This window comes from Chiloscyllium plagiosum, unplaced genomic scaffold (genome assembly GCF_037043375.1).
Source record: "Chiloscyllium plagiosum isolate Xiang-an unplaced genomic scaffold, Cpla_swu_hap1 HiC_scaffold_27, whole genome shotgun sequence".
Taxonomy (NCBI): Eukaryota; Metazoa; Chordata; class Chondrichthyes; order Orectolobiformes; family Hemiscylliidae; genus Chiloscyllium; species Chiloscyllium plagiosum.
The window spans coordinates 59,665,799-59,686,339 of record NW_028270165.1 but is presented as its reverse complement, the minus strand read 5'-3'; the positions used below and the strand labels follow the sequence as shown (position 1 = coordinate 59,686,339).

The 20,541-nt window shown below is 46.1% G+C and overlaps 1 protein-coding gene across 1 annotated transcript in view; it reads right to left on the bottom strand.

The window, feature by feature from the left end:
- Window positions 1-248: 248 nt before the first annotated feature.
- The window catches only part of LOC148144297 (uncharacterized), a 44,651-nt gene continuing 24,358 nt past the window's right edge, over window positions 249-20,541 (bottom strand). The window contains exons 4-6 of the mRNA XM_087975316.1: window positions 4,437-4,557; window positions 1,544-1,658; window positions 249-310 (exon numbers count right to left, since the gene is read on the bottom strand). Coding sequence (XP_087831442.1) covers window positions 249-310; window positions 1,544-1,658; window positions 4,437-4,557 — 298 coding nt within the window. The remainder of the gene's footprint in view (window positions 311-1,543; window positions 1,659-4,436; window positions 4,558-20,541) is intronic.

Sequence of the window (20,541 nt, the reverse complement as noted above, 5' to 3'; positions counted from 1 at the left end):
CTCATTCATTCCGTGCTATGGAGTCATGCAGCCTGGAAACAGACCCTTCAGACCAACCAGTCCATGATCCCCAACTAAACTAGTGCCACCCATCTGCTCCTGGCCTGTATCCAGTATGTTAATACTTTTGTTCATTTGTTCACCGTGAGAGTTGGATAAATAAATTGCTGATTGTTGATTTTAAAGTGTTGGGGATTTATTCTTATCACTAGAGCAGGTTACACCACTTTTCATGCTAATTTTACAGATTATTGGGCGACACGCTCCTCTGGGTGTTTCTCTTTGAGATAGGTGTGGCTGTCAGCCTTTGCTTTATAAAAGTATTGACGTAATGTAGTGCTGAATGCAATGGAGTCAACATGAATCCCAGCCTCTCACTGTGGTTGTGGGTGAATCGTCTTAATTTGGCTCTTAACTCAGAAACTGCACACAATTAACTGCTGAAACAATGATTAACACTTTATTGTATGGAGCAACCAAAAATAAAACTCCTCAAGTTTTCATTGGAGAAAAGAAGGTTTAGGGGTGACTTGATAGAGGTGTACAAGGTGATTAGAGGTTTAGATGGGGTTGACCATGAGAACCTTTTTCCACGTATGGAGTCAGCTATTACAAGGGGGCATAGCTTTAAATTAAGGGGTGGTCAGTATAGGACAGATGTTAGGGGTAGATTCTTTACTCAGCGAGTAGTGAGTTCATGGAATGCCCTGCCAGTAGCAGTGGTGGACTCTCCCTCTTTATGAGCATTTAAGCAGGCATTGGATAGGCATATGGAGGATAGTGGGTTAGTGCAGGTTAGGTGGACTTGGATCGGCACAACATCGAGGGCCAAAGGGCGTATACTGCGCTGTATTCTTCTATGTAACCAAGTTCAACCTCACTCACAACTTGGCTATCACCCAATTGATGGCAGAATTTAACTGAGTTTCCCCCAACAGTATCTGTCTCTGGAAGTGTCCAGGGATTCAGTGCAGCATTCTTCTTCCAAGTACTGCTGCTACATCATTCTGGTTGAATTCTGGTGGAGATTCCTCGCTTTCAAATCTGTGATGTGATGCTTCTTTAGATTCTAACACCACCTCCCCATACTTCTGGAGATCTCCGGTCTGTAGCTTACCTTCTTATCCTTGAGGTTTAGTGGTTTGTTTGATACAGCGTTTCCTGCAAAAAAACCCTTTACGTCAGGGCCTTCCTTCCACAGACAAACTTAATTGTCCTTTTATCATGAGCTTATTAAACACTTCGCTCATCTGTCCCAGGAAACAGCTTGTTGTTTTGCATCCTTCTTCCCAGGGATGGTTAACTACCAGAAATTAGGCCATTCAGCCCATTGAGTCTGCTCTACTATTCAATCATGGCTGATACGTTTCTCAACCCAATTCTCCCTGTAACCCTTGATACTTAAGAATGATTGAGTCTGCTCCACCATTCAATGGGCTGAATGGCCTAATTTCTGCCTCCTGATGTAGCAGTTTCTCAGTGGCCCTTTTGTTTCTTAGTCCAGAAAGAGTTCCTGCTGATTCAGGGAGTTGGAAAGTTCTGCAGTTTACAGGACCACACCACATTCCCCTCTGCCTCCTCCTGAGATACTGGCAATTCCCAAGATCCTTTGGTATCCCTGAAAACAATCGAGGTGTCTGGAAATCTCTGCTGTTACTCTGGAACAGAAGGATTATGGGGAGAAAATTCAGAAATCTGATGTGAAAAGGGACTATGGAGTTCTACTCCAGGATTCTCTCAAGGTAAACTTACAGGTTGAGTCAGTAGTTGGGGAGGCAAATGCAATGATGGCATTTATTTTGATCAGACTTGAATATAAATGCAGGGATGTACTTCTGAGGCTCTGTAAGGCTCCGGTCAGCCCACAATTAGAGTACTGTATGTAGATTTGGGCCCCATATCTCAGGAAGGATGTACTGGCCCTAGAACATGTTCAGAGGAGGGTCACAAGAATGGTCCAGGAATGAAAAATTTAACATATGAAGAACATTAGAGGACTCTAGGTTTATACTTCATGGAGTTCAGAAGGATGAGAGGGGATCTAATTGAAACCTACAAAATAATGAACGGTGTGGATGTTGGGAAGGTGTTTCCATTGGTAGGACAGACTAGAACCTGAGGGCTCAGCCTTCGCGTCAAGGGAAGACCCTTTAGAACAGAGGGAAGAGAGGCTCCTTCAGCCAGAGTGTGGTGAGTCTATGGAATTCACTGCCACAGAAGGCTGCGGAGGCCAGGTTACTGAATATATTTAAGACGGAGATAGATAGGTTCGTGAGGATCAAGGGTTAAGGGAGAGAATGGGGTTGAGAAACTTATCAGCCATAATTGAATGGCGAAGCAGACTCAATGGGCTGAATGGCCTAATTTCTGCTGCTATGGTCTTATGATATGCTGATGTGTGGAGGGATGAGAAGGGGGGAAAAAGAGATGAAGAGAGAAAGACAGTTAAGGTGAAGCTCGATAGAGATGAAGGAAATATAAAATTGTATGATAAATGGCAGAACACATAGGAGCACTGGCATACAGAGAGATCTGGGCATATAGATCCGTGGAAGTGGTAATGCAGGTGGGCACGGTGGTCAAGAAAGCACACAGCACACTTCCTTGAGTGTAAGAGTTACGTTACAGCTGTTTATTATGGCCACATTCAGAATATAGTGTGTAGTTCTGGTCACGGTGCTACTGGAAGGATGTGGGTGCTCTGGTAGAGGGTACAGGCAAGGTTCACCAGGACATTGCCTAGTATGGAGGGCTCTCGTTATGAGCAGAGGAGGCATAAACCTGGATTATTTTCTTTGGAAAAACAGAGGCTGAGAGGAGACCTCGACAAAATGCTGAGACACACAGATTGGCTGGACAGGGGTGGCAGGGTAGCTCAGTGGTTCGCACTGACGCCTCACAGTGCCAGGGACCTGCGTTCGATTTTAGTCTCAGGCAACTGTCTGTGTGGAGTTGGCACATTGTCCCTGCACCCCACCTCCCGTGTCTGTGTGGGCTTCCTCCGGGTGCTCGGGCTTCCTCCTACAATCCAAACTTGTATAGGTTAGGGTGGATTAGCGATGCTAAATTACCCATAGCGTCCAGGGAGAGGCAGGATAAGTTGGATTGTCTGTGTGTAAATTGCCCCAATGTTCAGGGATGTGTAAGTTCGGTGCATTAGTCAGGAGTAAATGTAGATAATGGGGGTAAGAAAACGAGTCTCTATTTGTTAATCTTTAGAGGGCCAGTGTTGACTTGTTGGGCTAAATGGTCTGTTTCCACGCTGGAGGGATTCTACGATAGTCAGAGGCGTTTTTTTCCCTCCAAAGTAGAAAGTTCAACTAAAAGAGGTTCAAGGACTGTTTGGGGGGAAAGTGGTGGGGGTGGGGAATTTACACAGAGGAGTGGTGGGTTTCTGGAACGCACTGCCAGTGGAGGTAATGGAAGCAGGCACCTTAACAACGTTTAAGGTGTATCTTGATAGACGCATGAAGGGAAGGTGAATAGAGGAACAGAAGCCACACATGGGCAATAAATAGCAGGTCTAAGTAAGAATTAAGAAGTAGCACAGGCTTGAGGGGGTCTGTGTGCCTAAAGCAAGTGAGAAGGGCCTGTGACTGTGCTGTATTGTATTGATACAGCTTTCCCCCACTATTTGAAAGTAGAGTGTTCCTTTCATAAGGCGAAATGGCCTAAAGCGAAGAAGCAATTACCATGAATTAATTTATATTATGCCTTTCTTTGTAAAAGCGACAATCCTCTTCGGATTTCTTTCGGTTTGTGAGAACAGGTATTAATGTAGGTCTTTTGTTAAAGTGAAGTAGTGTAAAGTGAACTTTCAAAAAGTGGGGAATATCTTTATGCTGATGGAGGGGAAATGGGGGAGCAATGAAGAGGGGTGGATGTAGGCTCAGGTGCAGAATAATAAACACTGAGACACCAATTGAGCAGCCCAGACTGGCCCTGTGCTGGAGACTCAATGGGATAGAGACAAATGTATCTATTTCAGGTATACCTGCAGTATGCTCCATCCAGGATAAAAAAAAATGTCCTTCATCTGCTTCAGCATACAGGGCAGATGAGCAGTTTCTCCCCAATGTGGACCAGGAGGTGATGCGACTGAGTGAAGCCTTTCCTGTGCTGAATGCAGGTGAATGGCCGCTGGCCGGTATATAAATGCTGATGAATATCGGGCAGGCGGGGAAGGGAAACCGTTCCTACACTCCCTGCATTTTCATGATTTCGCCATGGTGCAGGTGTCCTCGTATTTCTCCAGGTTCAACAATCAGTTGAAACTCGCTCACACTTACAGCATAGGTGTGGTGTTACTGGTGAACCCTCTGATAATTGGAGAACTCTGTAAAACATGTTCCAGTCACTACTCTGGTGTGTGGGTATGTAAGACTCTGTGAGTTTCCAGTCACACTGACATTTAAAACCTAACAAAGCAGACAGACCTTCTCCCCTTTGTTTTCAAGGCCATCTCTCTCCAAGTCCTGGTGAATCAAGCGATTGTCAGACTTCGATGTGATGTTTGGTCTGAGATTTCTGCCTCCAAATTCTTCTCTTGTAATATTTCTGTGGAAAGAGATTGCAAAGGTCATCGCTGTCAGTCCACAATAGAAAATCAGAACACACATTTCTAGTTTCTGTGGATCATTCTTTCCTCTCTTAATACCCAAGATTTTTGTGCTGATCTATATGTAAATGCACACAGCAGGGTAATGTGGTGGATTGCATACTCCAGGAAGAGTTCACTCAAGTTGCTGAATGGACATCTATCATGCGGTATTGACGTTCTTACTGAAGATATACAATATGCTGCAGTGCAATATTATGAGCCCAGAAACAACTGCAAATCAGGCTTTTAGAGCCATAAACATTCCATTAATTATGTAACATATACCCCAGACTTATCTGTCTTATATTAACGCAGAAGACTCAGATTTAAGTTTTAAGTGTGACTTTTTGTAAAAAGAAGCCATCGTTTTGGACTCCTTCCATGCCATACTGACTCTATTACTGGAAATACATCCATACTACACCGGGATTCATGGATCAATGACGTGAGGCTTATCTTTACCCTCTTATAATTTCCTGTTGCATAAATGTTTCGACGAATGCCAACGCTTTTCACCAGTCATACAGTCAGAGACATAAAGCACAGAAACAGATCCTTCAGTCTAACTTGTCCATGCCGACCGGATATCCAAAATTAGTCTAGTTCCATTTGCCATCACTTGGTCCATATCCCTCTAAACTCTTCCTTTGCATATAACCATCCAGATGCCTCCACCACTTCCTCCGCAGCTCATTCCATACACGCTTCACCCTCTGCAAAAAAAAGGTTTACTGCAAGGTCCCTTTTAAATTTTCCCCCTCTCGCCCTAAACCTATGCCCTCTAGTTCCGCACTCCCCCTATCCCAGGGAAAAGACCTTGTCTATTCACCCCATCCACACTCAAGTTTTTATAAACCTCTTTAAAAAACACACACTCAGCCTGCGATGCTCGAGGGAAAACAGCCCCATCTTATTCAGCCTCTCCTTGTGGTTCAAACCCTCCTACCCTGGCAACAGCCTTGTGACTCTTCTCTGAATCCTTTCAAGTTTCACAACATCCTGCCTATAGGAGGGAGACCAGGATTGCACACAATATTTCAGAAGAAGCCGACTGAAACTGACTTTTGCAGAGTCTGCTCCCTGCTTGTATTCATACTGCCTCCCGTTGTTGCAAGTGAACAGTGCTTCCCCCTTTCTCTCTCCCTCCCAGGATAAGGAATGGAAAGGGGGAGACATTGCTTCATTCCCAGATTTTGCCCAGAAGAGCCGCCCTATTGTCTGAATGCGCAAGTTGGACGGTGAGCTTCTGAAGCTACTGCTGCTCCTCTCTTTCTGAATGAAGGTTGAGCTTCACTCCAGACTGCAACTCCCTTTCTCTGTCCAAACATCTGTGAGCACAGCACATTTTTGTTGAAATAAGGCATATTTCCTGAATGTTACAATTAAAGAGGTGTCTTCCCCCCGATATTCCAAGGGATGGTAATTCAGAGAAGGACCACGCCTTGTGTTGTGTGGCTCGTGTGACAGTTGCAACAGGATGTCCCAACTCCTATGCTCATTTCAAAGTTTGAGAGAAGATTTGTAGCTCGGGTGCTCATTGTTGTGGTTCTGTTCGCCGAGCTGGGAATTTTTGTTGCAGACGTTTCATCTCCTGTCTAGGTGATATCCTCAGTGCTTGGGAGCCTCTTGTGAAGCGCTTCTGTGATGTTTCCTCCAGCATTTATAGTGGTTTGTCTCTGCCGCTTCCGGTTGTCAGGTCCAACTGTCTGCTGCAGTGGCCGGTATATTGGGTCCAGGTCAATGTGTTTGTTGATAGAATCTGTGGATGAGTGCCATGCCAGAGAACAGCCAGGGAATTCCTAGAGGCATGGCCTCGAGGCATTTTTCCAGCACCACATTTTTCAACTCTGGATCTGGGACAAGGTGTGTGGTGTGGGGGGAGGGGAGGGGAAATAAGGAAACTGGTGAAATCTACATTGATCCTATGTAGTTGGTGGGTCCCAAGGCAGAAGACAAGATGTTCTTCCTCCAAGCGTCAGGTAGCTCGAGCTTGGAGGGGAAGGCACCAGAGTACTTGCGTGTCCTTGACGGATTGGGAGGGGGAGTTAAAGCGTTCAGCCACAAGGCGGTGGGGTCGTTTCGTTTTGGCGTCCCAGAGCTGTTCCCTGAAATGTTCTGCAAGTTGGCGTCCAGTCTCCCCAATGTGGCAGAGACCACATCGAGAGCAAGGGACATATAAATAAATCTTACAAACAAATTGTACAAATTTTAGCCTGCCAGGGTTATTTTCTTTAATTAAGTTAAAGAAATTTTTAATTAAATTGGGTGACTACATGAAACGGTTTGTTGGTCAGACTCAAATCATCATCCTCAAATGAGACAATGCCATTAATATCAGTGAACTGCTTTTTTTTTTAGAACCACAAGTTCTTGATTTATTTTCACAACTTATTGGTATTCACATCTGCACATTCAATGTCAAACTCTGACATCAGAAATGACATGACACCATTAATTTTTTTCTTACAGTAATTCAACAAACAAATTAATAACACACAGTGAACACCAAGTCTCATTAATATGAAATTAAATTTGACCAAAAAAAAGTAAAATCAAGATGAGAGATAACAAATGGGGGAAGGGCAGAAGGCAAGAAATGCAACATCATAGAAGGTGCTCCTCCAGGGAGTGTATTTTACCAACTACAACTGCTCAATATAAACAAACACTCTGACATGATCCTCCGGTTTTAATGTAAACCATAGCCCCATACAGTAGGTACCATTTAAATAAGTTAATAGATACAAGCCTTGAGCAAATCCAGCCTCCAGCCGGACCTCCCGCTTCTTGGAGCTCGGACCTTCCTCCAGCTCCGGGGGTTGTTGAGCTCCTGGGCTCCGGCCGCCGCCGAAGAAGCCGCAGGCGCCGGCTCTCTCTCTTCCACCGCCGACATTTTTAATTTGTTTTCTCGTTCACCCGATAACTGTCACCTCCCCCTTCCCGGGCCCCGGGAATTATACAAAAATAAACAATAAACCCCACCGGGGACTGTCTCCTTTTCTTCACAACTTTTGTTTGAAAAATTCTGGCTTTAATTTGAAATGTATTTTAAAGATATTTTCTGAGGTAAACGATGCCTGTCTGCCCCCCTCCCTCCGTCAGAAACCGCCCGCTGCGTCGATGACAAAACCGCAGCCTCGCGCCGCCATCTTTGTTTTTCTTCTTCATTCCGTCTCCTCCTTCAGTGACGCGCGTCATTCGCGTCCCCTCCAATCAGAGCGCACCTTACTCCACCTGACCAATGGCGGCTGGCTTTGTGCGTCGTGTTGGTCCCACCCTCTGCAATATCTCTCTCCGATTAGTCGGTACCGACCACAAGCTTTGGGATTGGTAGAGAATTTCACAACCACGTCAGTGTATCCGCCCTTTTCATTCCCGTTCATTCATTCAACAGCAGATGACCCAATTTACTGCAACGGGCTCTGCAGCTATAGCGGTAGTGTCACATATTCAGGGGGAAGATGTGATTTTTAACGTTATCAACCAATTCAACTGTGGCACCTCCACATCCATTCATTCAACTGAAGAGGGCTCAATTTAGTGTAAAGGGCTCTGAGGGTATAATATTTGTATCCCATGTTGAGAAGAAACCTCTCCCCATTCATTCAATAGAAGAGGACCTATTTGCTGCAGAGGTTTTTTCAGGCGCAGTGGTAGTGTCCCTATCTTCGAGCCCTGAAATCCCACTGCTATGAGGATGCGTAATAACAAATTTTTTAGTCATAAGTCACATGACACCAGGTTATAGTCCAGCAGGTTTGTTTGGAGGGGATCTTACAGAACTATATTAAATTATGAAAGAAATAGAAGTATGATGTTGCATTGGTAGGTGAGACTAGGATAAGAGCGCATGGCCTCAAGATTAGAGGAAGCAGGTTTAAAACTGAACTGAGAAGAAACTTCTTCACCCAGCGGGTTGTTAATCTATGGAATTCCTTGCCCAGGGAAGGATTTGACATTACTTCAGCAATCACTAGAAGCAGTAGATACGTTTTTGAAAAATAAAATAATTAAGGGATATGGTGAAAACGCAGGTAAGTGCAGCATAGTCCACGAAAAGATTAGTCATAATCTTATTGAGTGGTGGAGCAGACTCGAAGGGCCGGAAGGCTGACTCTTGTTCCTAGTTCTTATGCTCTTATGTTGAAATCACAAGCTTTTGAAGTGTAGTCACTTCAGCAGGTGAAGTCATGAAAAAACAAGTGCAGGAAAGAGAATTTAGATAAATGAAAGACAGAGCATCTCAACGGTCAATTACTTACTCCCATTCCTATTTCTGATGATCTTACTACACAGCAAGTTGTGTTTACCAAACATTAATTTTATTTCCATTGTTTAAAATCAAATATTTAAGATGAACAGTTTGTTTTTCCTCACTTGGACACACTGTGACCCACAACACTGTGAATATCATAAACCCGCTCATGAGATATCATAGGAACAATTCATAAACTAGATTTGTCACTGAGATACTAGAAAGGAGAAAAATTCCCAATATGTGCAGGATGCTAACGAAAAGTTAGCAACCTGAAATGGTAACCGGAGCAAGTGAACAGCCCCAATCAGGAAACTCATATTCTGACATCCACTACAGTCCCTTGCTTTCCTTTTCAGTTTAATGATCCATAATTGAATCTGACTCCAACACACTCTCTGGCAGACAGTTCCAGAGGTCAAAGTATTTTCAATCATTAACGAAGTAAGTTTTGGATCCATCCCAAAGACATTGAACATAGAAAAATACAGTGCAGTATAGGCCCTTCGGCCCTCGATGTTGCGCCGATCCAAGCCCACCTAACCTACACTAGCCCACTATCCTCCATATGCCTATCCAATGCCCGTTTAAATGCCCATAAAGAGGGAGAGTCCACCACTGCTACTGGCAGGGCATTCCATGAACTCACGACTCGCTGAGTAAAGAGTCTACCCCTAACATCTGTCCTATACTTACCACCCCTTAATTTAAAGCTATGCCCCCTCGTAATAGCTGACTCCATACGTGGAAAAAGGTTCTCATGGTCAACCCTATCTAAACCCCTAATCATCTTGTACACCTCTATCAAGTCACTCCTAAACCTTCTTTTCTCCAATGAAAACAGCCCCAAGTGCCTCAGTCTTTCCTCATACGAACTTCCTACCATACCAGGCAACATCCTGGTAAACCTCCTTTGCACCCGTTCCAGTGCCTCCACATCCTTCCTATAGTATGGCGACCAAAACTGCACACAATACTCCAGATGCGGCCGCACCAGAGTCTTATACATCTGCAACATGACCTCAGGACTCCAGAACTCAATTCCTCTACCAATAAAAGCCAGTACGCCATATGCCTTCTTCACAGCACTATTTACCTGGATGGCAACTTTCAGAGATCTGTGTACATGGACACCAAGATCCCTTTGCTCATCCACACTACCAAGTATCCAACCATTAGCCCAGTACCCCATCATCTTGTTACTCTTACCAAAGTGAATCACTTCACACTTACCTACATTGAACTCCATTTGCCACTTTTCTTCCCAGCTCTGCAGCTTATCGATATCCCACTGTAACCTGCCACATCCTTCCTCACTGTCAACAACTCCACCGACTTTCGTATCATCCGCAAACTTGCTCACCAACCTTCTAGCCCCTCCTCCAGGTCATTTATAAAAACGACAAACAGCAATGGTCCCAAAACAGATCCTTGCGGAACACCGCTAGTAACTGCACTCCAAGATGAACCTTTTCCATCAACTACTACCCTCTGTCTTCTTCCAGCCAGCCAATTCCTAATCCAAACCTCCAACCACCGTCAATGCCATACCTCCGTATTTTTTGCAGTAGCCTAGCATGGGGAACCTTATCAAACGCCTTACTAAAATCCATATACACCACATCTACCGCTTTAGCCTCGTCCACCTCCTTATTCACCTTCTCAAAGAATTCAATAAGGTTTGTGAGGCATGACCTACCCTTCACAAAACCATGCTGACTATCCTTGATCACATTATTCCTATCCAGATGTTCATAAATCCTATCCCTTACAATTCTCTCTAAGACTTTTGCCCACAACAGAAGTGAGACTCGCCGGCCTATAGTTACTAGGGTTATCCCTACTCCCCTTCTTGAACAAGGGAACCACATTTGCTATCCTCCAGTCTTCTGGCACTATTCCTGTAGACACTGAGGACATAAAAATCAAGGCCAATGGCTCTGCAATCTCCTCCCTTGCTTCCCAGAGAATCCTAGGATAAATGCCATCAGGCCCAGGGGACTTCTCTATTTTCACCCTTTCCAGGATTTCCAACACCTCTTTCCTACATACCTCAAAGCCATCCATTCTAATAAATTGTGACTCAGTATTCACATCGGCAATAATGTCCTGTTCCTGAGTGAATACTGATGAAAAGTATTCATTCAGTGTCTTCCCCAATCTCTTCAGCCTCCACACGCAACTTCCCACTACTATCCTTGACTGGACCTATTCCTACTCTAGTCATTCTTTTATTCCTGACATACCTATAGAAAGCCTTTGGGTTTTCCCTAATCCTACCAACTAAGAACTTTTCATGTCCCCTCCTTGCTGCTTTTAGCTCTCTCTTCAGATACTTCCTGGCTACCTTATAACTATCAATCGCCCCAATTGAACCTTCACACCTCATCTTTACATAGGCCGCCCTCTTCCCTTTAACAAGGGATTCCAATTCCTTATTAAACCACGGTTCCCTCACACGACCCTTTCCTCTCTGCCTGATAGGTACATACTTATCAAGAACACTCAATAGTTGCTCCTTGAACAAGCTCCACATATCAATTGCGCCCTTCCCTTGAAGCCTACTTTTCCAAGCCACACATCCTAAGTCGTGCCTCACCATATCATAATTTCTCTGCCCTCAGCTATAACTCTTGCCCTGCAGTGCACACTTATCCCTCTCCATCACTAGAGTAAAAGTCACCGAATTGTGGTCACTGTCCCCAAAGTGCTCACCTACCTCCAATTCTTAACACCTGGCCTGGTTCGTTACCCAGAACCAAATCCAGTATGGCCTCACCTCTTGTTGGCCTGTCTACATATTGTGTCAGGAAACCCTCCTGCACACATTGGATAAACACCGACCCATCTAACGAACTCGAGCTATAGCTTTCCCAGTCAATATCTGGAAAGTTAAAGTCCCCCATAACAACCACCCTATTACTTTCACTCTTCTCCTGAATCAATCCTTTCTTCTACGTCTCTAGGACTATTAGGAGGCCTGTAGAAAACTCCTAACAGGGTGACCTCACCTTTCCTATTCCTAACCTCAGCCCAAACTACCTCAGATGGCGAGTCTTCATCCATCGTCCTTTCCACCGCTGTAATACTATCTTTGACAAGCAATGCCACACCTCCCCCTCTTTTACCCCCACCTCTGACCCTACTAAAACATTTAAACCCTGGAACCTGCAACAGCCAATCCTGTCCCTGTTCTACCCATGTCTCCGTAATAGCCACAACATCGAAATCCCAGGTACCAATCCATGCTGCAAGTTCACCTACCTTATTTCATATACTTCTTGCATTGAAGTATTCACACTTCAAGCCACTTTCCTGTTTACAGGCACCCTCCTTTGAGATTGATGCCATGTTCCTAACCTCCCTACACTCCAGGTCCTGCACCCTAAAGCTACAGTCTAGGTTCCCATGCCCCTGTAGAATTAGTTTAAACCCCCCTGAAGAGCACTAGCAAACCTTCCCCCAAGGATACTGGTGCCCCTCAGGTTCAGGTGTAGACCATCCTGTTTATAGAGGTCCCACCTTCCCCAGAAAGAACCCCAGTTATCCAGATACCGGAATCCCTCCCTCCTGCACCATCCCTGCAGCCACGCATTTAACTGTTCTCTCTCCTTATTCCTCGACTCTCTATCACGGGTAACAAACCAGAGACAACAACTCTGTTTGTTCTAACTCTGAGCTTCCAACCTAGCTCCCTGAAAGCCTGCCTAACATCCTCAACCCTCTTCCTCCCTATGTCGTTTGTGTCAATGTGGACCACGACTTCAGGCTGCTCCCCCTCCCCCTTAAGGATCCGGAAAACACGATCAGAGACGTCACGTACCCTTGCACCCGGGAGGCAACATACCAAATGTGAGTCTCTCTCGCCCCCACAGAACCGCCTATCTGTGCCCCGAACTATTGCTCTGCTCTTCTCCACCCTTCCCTTCTGAGCAACGGGGACAGGCTCCATGCCAGAGGCCTGAACCCCATTGCTTACCCCTGGTAAGTCGTCCCCCCCACAAGTATCCAAAATGGTATACTTGTTCTTGAGGGTAACGGCCGCAGGGGTCCCTGCACTGGCTGCTTCTTCCCAGTCCCCCTCACTGTCACCCATCTGTTTGCAATCTTTGGAGTTACTACTTCCCTAAAGTTCCGATCTATGACCCCCTCTGCCTCCCGAATGATCCTAAGTTCATCCAACTCCAGCTCCAGTTCCCTAACATGGTCTTGGAGGAGCTGGAGATGGGTGCACTTCCTGTAAGAGTAATCAGCAGGGACGACCATGGCATCCCTCACCTCAAACATGTTGCAAGAGGAACATTGCACTGTCTTCACTGCCATCCCTCTAAAAGTAACCTTTTAAAAACAAACTAGGTCCAAGAATAGAACAAGCAAAATGCAGCACTTACCTACTTACCACAACGGTTCTTATTATTAGGTTAGGCACCTCTGTAGTGCCTCGGGTTCCTCTCCTGCGTGCTTTTATAGGGAAAGAAACCTACCCAGGTAAGTTTACGCTACACCAACTTCCAGATCCGCTTCGCGCTTTTTAAAAAAAAACTTTCAAATTTAAACCGTTAAACAAACGTCACCGAGCCTTCAAGCAGCCCCTGCCAAACAGCCCTTACCTGCTCCGCTGACACTTCTATAAGAGGTGTTGGCTGGACCCAGACACTTCAGCGGGCAGTGTTCATTACTCATGTGTATTCTCTCCCCCACCCGCCTTAAACTAATCACCTGGGTTGTGAGTCGATTGTGCTGGCATTCTGGTGGCCCCAGGCAGTATCTGCTCTGCTGTTTCTCTCCATATTGTGATCCAGCGGCCATCTTGTGTGTCAAGTTGGCCAACTGATGGCTCAGTAGCCATCTTGTGTATCTGTGTGCCTAGTAACACCCTGCCCTTCCCCACCTCTCCGCCACGCCCACTCTCTCTTCCCCACTCAATCTCTCTATCAACCCCACTCATTCTCTCTCTCTACCCCCACCCTCTGACTGCCATTTTCTCTCTCTCTCTGTCCCCCATCCTTTTGGTCTCTATTCTCCCCAGCCCCCACCACACCCGTCCTTTCTCAAGCCTCGAACCATCTTTGACCGCTGTATCAAGCCCTTCAAAGAACAGAGAGAGAGAGAGAGAGAGAGAGAGAGAGAGAGAGAGAGATAATGGATAGTAATGACTCTACCTGGGAGTTGGGAGGGGTGATAAATGGCTGATCTTCAAAATTGAGAATACCTAAAATGATTTTTGCAAGGTTTGTAGCTCAGGTTGAGGTTTAGGGTGTAGGTTTGCTCGCTGGGCTGTAGGTTTGATATCCAGACGTTTCATCACCTGGCTAGGTAACATCATCAGTGGCGACCTCCAAGTGAAGCGAAGCTGTGTCTCCTGCTTTCTATTTATATCTTTCTCCTGGATGGGGTTCCTGGGGTATGTGGTGATGTCATTTCCTGTTCGTTTTCTGAGGGGTTGATAGATGGCATGTAGATCTATGTGTTTGTTTATGGTGTTGTGCTTGGAGTGCCAGGCCTCGTAGCCCTACACATGGATGAAAAAAAACATCATTTCGACTGGGACAACACATCTATCCTGGGGCAGGCTAAGCAAAGACTTGCCAGAGAATTCCTAGAGGCCTGGCACTCCAACCTCAACGCCATAAACAAACACATAGACTAAGATACCATCTATCAGCCTCTCAGAAAACGAACAGGAAATGACATCACCACAAACCCCAGGAACCCCATCCAGGAGAAAGAAATAAATAGAAAGCAGGAGACAACAGCTTCGCTTCACTTGGCGTCGCCACTGAAGATGTTACCTAGCCAGGTGATGAAACGTCTGGATATCAAACCTACACCCTAAACCTAAAATGATATCTTCAGAAACATCGTTAAAGCCAGAAAGCGTGTTCAAGTTTTTTAAAAGAGCTGCTGAAATCTGTCTGATTCTTTCACTGAAATAAACGCAGTCAGGCCACCGCTCAGGACAGGCTGGAAGGGGTGAATGGGCGAAAATGAGCACTGCAGATGCAGGAGATTAGAGTCAAGATTAGAGTGGTGCTGGAAAAGCACAGCCGGTCAAGCAGCATTCGAGGCTTTTGCCTGAAACATCGATTTTCCTGCTCCTTGGATGCTGCCTGACCTGCTGTGATTTCCAACACCACTCTGATCTTGACTGTAAGGGGTGAATGGCCTAGTCCTAGTCTTGTGAAGTTGGTTCCAACTATCTAGAAATAGCGTCACAGAGCACAGAAACATACCCTTCGGTCTATGCCGACCAGATATCCTAAATTAATCTAGTGACCCATTTGCCAGCATTTGGCCCCTTATCCCTCTGAATCTGTCCTATTCATATCCCCATCCAGATGCATTTTAAATATTATCATTGTACTGGCCTCCACCACTTCCTCTGGCTGACCCCCACCACCGTCTGTGCAAAAAGGTTGCCCCTCAGAAATCTTTCCCCTCTCACCCTAAACCCATGCCCTCCAGTTCCGGACTCGCGCAACGTGGGGAAAAGACATACAAAAGTTGAGCAGCCAGACAGAATGCAAAAACAATACAATGTCGAATCACAGGGAAAAACAAATTGTAGCTCGACCCCTTTTTTGTCGTATTGGCATTTGGACTCTTAAAATCTGACAGGAACACCAGCATCCCTAGTGAGCATACTGCGCATGTTTCCCGGTGTCAGTAACGCAGTGCACATGCCCACCGGTGTCAGCTAAACACTGGGCATGCTCATCGCTTTCCGCAAAAAATGGCGCGCGACCTTCCTTTGATGGTCCAATAGGGAACCGTGGAGGACCAAAACAAAACTGGTCCTCCTGCCAATCAGAGCAACCCTATTGTCTGAATGTGGAAGTTGGACCATGAATTTCTGAAGCTGCTACTCCTGCTCCTCTTTCTGAATCAACATTGAGCTTCACCCAGACTGCAAATTCTTTTCTCTGTCCAAGATCTGTGAGTACAGCACTCTCTTTTCTCGCCCCCTTTGCCATTTCTATTTCTTTCCGGAGTTCAATTGTTGACTTACATCAACTGAAAGGAAAGGGATTGAACCCAGGGAGGGGACGGACTATGGAAAAGTGATCGAGGTCTGTGTCTCAATTTGCAAAATAGACAGACAGGAGGCTGGAAGGGCACAGCAAATCAGGCAGCATCACGAGGTGTAGAAGTCGATATTTCGGGTGTAACCCTTCGTCAGGACTGGGGATGGGTGCCAGGACCGGGGGCTAAAGTGGGGATAGGTGAAGAATCGGTCAGATTAATCATTGGGTGGAAGAAATCAGGTTGGTGGCAGGAAGGAGTGGTAGTGAGGGGCATGGGGCTGAGAAGGGAGTCGGGTGATGGAAAGGGAGGTTATTTGAAATTGGAGTACTCGATGTTGGGTCCTGCAGGCTGTAGTCTGCCCGGGCGGAAGATGGGGTGTTGTTCCCTAATTTGCGGTTTGGTTCGTTGTGGCAATAGAGGAAGCCTATGATGTTCTTGTCAGAAAGGGAGTGGGAAGGGGAATTAAAATCGATGGTGACTGGGAGGTCTGGTCAGCCTCTGCGGACCCAGCTGTGATGCTCGCCAATCCGTTCCCCAAGTTTATGCTCAGTCTCCCGGAAGTCGAGAAGACCACAATTTACAAACACGTGGCAAATGCAGTATCTCAATGTGAAGTTATAGTCTTTGCTATGAAACAAAAAAGCAGGAAGGAGATGTATTGTTTAAATGGTGATACTTTGGGATGTGGAGAAAGTGAGAACTGCAGATGTTGGAGATTAGAGTCAAAGTGTGGTGCTGAAAAAGGTGGTAAGTCAGGCAGCATCTGAGGACCAGGAGAGTCGACATTTCGGTCCCGAGCACTTCATCAGGAATGATGTGTGGATGGACAAAGGGTCTGATTCGGTTCTATATAACTCTAATCATCTTCAGTGAGAGCAGAAGTGTGATTGTGAAGGCTGGAGTTTCAGAGCAACTTTCAAAGATGCTTTGCCCTTAATGTGGATGGACAAAGGGTCTGTTTCTGTGCTGTATGATTCTAATCATCTTCGGTGAGAGCAGAAGTGTTTCTGAGGACTTTTCAAAGATGTTTTGCCCTTAATGGGAGTAGAAGGTACAATGAAATCTTGCAATTGTGAGACAGCAACTGAGTGAGTGAGTAAATCTGAGGTTTTGGTGCAAAGTGGGAATTCATTGCACTGTGAGGATGAAACTCTACTTAGTGAGTCATTTCTGCTGGTGAATGAAACCAGGCTCAAGATTAGGAGGAGTAAATTTAGGACAGAGATGAGGAGGAACTGCTTTTCCTGGAGTGTAGTGTATCGATGGAATTCTCTGCCCCAGGAAGCAGTAGAGGCAGCTTCATTAAGTATATTCAAGACACAATTGGATGGGTTTTTGCAATGGTAGGGGAATTAAGGGTAGTTGGGACAATGCAGGGCGGAGGATCTGATGGTGAATAGATTAGCCATGATCTTAATTGGATTTTTGAACAAGAGGAAGGCATGAAAATGGTCTCAAGACCAGTTTTAGAGCCAGAGAGCACAAACAGACCCTTCAATCCAACTAGACCATGCTGACTGTGTTCACAAACTAAACTAGTCCCACCTGCCCCATTCTCCCCGTAACCTTTGATCCCCTTGATACTCAAGAACCTATCTGTCTCAGTTTTAAATATCCTCAGTGACCTGGCCTGCACAGCCTTCTGTGGAAATAGATTCCACAGATTCACCGCTCTCTGGCTGATGAAGTTTCTCCGTTCTAAAAGGTCTTCCATTTACTCTAAGACTGTGCCCTCTGGCCCGAGTCTGTCCTACCAATGGAAACATCTTCGCAATGTCCACTCTGTCCGGGCTTTGAAGATTATGTATGGTTCAATTAGACCCCCCCGCCCAGTGTGTGTGGGATGGAGATTTTCAGCTTCTAGGGAATGAGAGAGAAAAGTGAGTTCGCTATAAATTAGAATTGATCGGATGGGCCAAAGAGTGGTAAATGGAATTTAATTTGGAGAAATGTGAGTTGTTGCATTTTGGTCAAGCAATCCAGGCAGGACTGACACAGTTAGGGGGAATGTTGCAGAACAAAGAGTCCTTGGAGTGCAGGTTCCATAGTTCTCAGGTAGAGAGGATAGCCTTTGTTGGTCAGAGCATTGAGTAGATGAGTTGGGAGGTCATGTTGTGGCTGTCCAGGATGTTGGTTAAGCCACTTTTGGAATACTGCAGTTAGTTCTGGTCTCCCTGCTGTAGGAAAGATGTTATGAAACTTTGAAAGGGGTCAGAAAAGAATAGGCCAGGGGCATTTTCCATGGAGCATCCGAGGCTGAGGGGTAAACTTATAGACCTTTGTAAGGGCCATGGATAGAGGGGAAACCCTAAGGTCTTTTCCCCAGGGTATGGCAGTCCAAAACTAGAAGGCATATGTTTGAGGTGAGAGTGGAATGATTTAAGAGATTGGAGGGGCAACCACTTCAGAGGGTGGTGCATGTATGGAACGAACTGCCAGAGGAAGTGGTAGAGGCTGGCACAATTACAACATTTAAAAGGCATGTGGATGTCTGTCTGTTCTCAGCTCTGCTGGATGTCTGTTGAAGCTCTGAACACCCCCTTCTACACCTTCTGGGTGAAACAAACATTCAGTCAATCAAGCCTCAATCCACAATCTCCCAGCCAGTCAACAATCCAGGCACAGTGTAGTCACAGCAGGGAATCAGCTCCCCTGAGTGCGGGAAGGCCTTTACCCAGGCCTCTGCCCTGCTGAGGCACCGGTGGGTCCACACGGGGGAGAGGCCCTTCAGCTGCCCCGAGTGCAGAAAGACATTCCGTGAATCCTCCAACCTGTTGAGGCACCAATGGGTCCACACAGGGGAAGAGGCCCTTCAGCTGCCCAGAGTGCGGGTAGGCCTTTACCCAGGCTTCCTTCTTGCTGATCCACCAGTGGGTCCACACGGGGGAAGAGGCCGTTCCCCTACACAGTGTGGGGGTAGGCCTTTTTCCAGGCCTCTGCCCTGCTGAGGCACCGTGAGTCCACGCAGGGGAGAGGCCTTCAACTGCTCCTCCCACCTGCGGAGCCACCAGCGGGATCATGTGGCATTGCAGGGGATTGAAAGAATGACGGCCGAGTGCCTTCATTAACTGGACTATCAACCCAGTTCCAGTGGCTCCCGAGTTCGATTCCCACCGCGACAGATGGTGGAATTCAAATTTGGTCAGAAATCTGGAGTTCAGAATCTAACGGTGAAACCATTGTCGGTGGGGTGGGGGTGGAAGAAAACCCCCATCTGATTCACTCAGTTCTTTTTTAGGGAAGACTTGAGCAGTTATTAGAGCAGTCGTCCCAGCTGCATCCTTTACCCGGTCTGGCCGACACGTGACTCCAGCCCCACAACAGTCTGGTGGACTCTACGCTGCTCATCCAACTTGATTGGAATACAGGTTGAAATTGCTGAGTGAGGCAATACTTCCTCCAGGTTAAGGCTGTACCAAGGATGCAGTTACAAAGGGACGACTCAGTGGTGACCAATAATGAAGAAAGTGAGGGGTTGCACTTTGACCTTGAGCGATTTTTTAAAAATTGCTACTTTTTCTACGCCTTTCTGCTGGGAGATTCTGAAGCTGTAACAAAGTTGGGTCACAATAAAGATTACCTGAACTTCACACTGAGCTCAGACTCTCACTGAGAGCTTTAAACTGCAACAGGTTTTTGTTTTAAAACTGCTCATTTTACATGTGAAAGTCAGAACTGCTGATGCTGGAGATCAGAGTCAAGATTAGAGTGGTGCTGGCAAAGCACTGCAGGTCAGGCAGCGTGCGAGGACCAGGGAAATTGACATTTCGGGCAAAAGCCCTTCCTCAGGTTTTTGCCAGAAACGTTGATGTTCCTGCTCCTCAGATGCTGCCTGACCTGCTGTGCTCATTTCTGACAGTCTCCTGTACTATGTTTCCAATGTTGTGTATCGGTTGCAGCAGTGAATGAGTAGCCAGCATTGTTAGAAATTGTATAATTTTCAGGAGTGCAATGTCATCAGCATTGTAGTTTCCTGGCAGCACTGAGAAGTGTGTGCTTGGTTCACTAGACATGATGTGGAGGTGCCGGTGTTGGACTGGGGTGGATAAAGTTAAAACTCAACACCAGGTTATCGTCCAACTGGCTTATTTGGAAGCACAAGCTTCTTCATTGGGTGTTTGTGGAACAGGATCATAAGACACAACCACCTGATGAAAGAGCAGTGCTCCTAATGCTAGTGCTTACAAATGAGCCTGTTAGAGTATCACCTCGTATTGTGTGAAATTTAACTTCGCACACCCCAGTCCAACAGCGGCATCTCCAAATCAGGTACATAGTTCTTTGAAAGTTGCATCATTGGGACACAGGGTAGTGAAAGAGGCCAGTCAGGAGCCCTGGAGGACTGGAAGGTGACTGGTCCTCCTGCCAATCAGAGCCTTCCTATTGTCTGAATGCAGACGTTGGAACATGAGCTTCGGAAGCTGCTGCTGCTCTCTCTGAATGAAGATTGAGTTTGCTCCAGACTGTAACCTCCTTATTCTGACAACCATCTGAGTGTATGGTACTCTCTTCACAACTCCTTTTCCATGTTTCTCATTCTGGGCTTCAATTTACGACTTGCAGCAACCGAAAGGAAAGGGAATGAACTCACGGAGTGGACAGAATCAGGAAAAGTTTGTTTATAAACAGAGTGTTTCACGTGTGGAGTGAATGTAAAGAG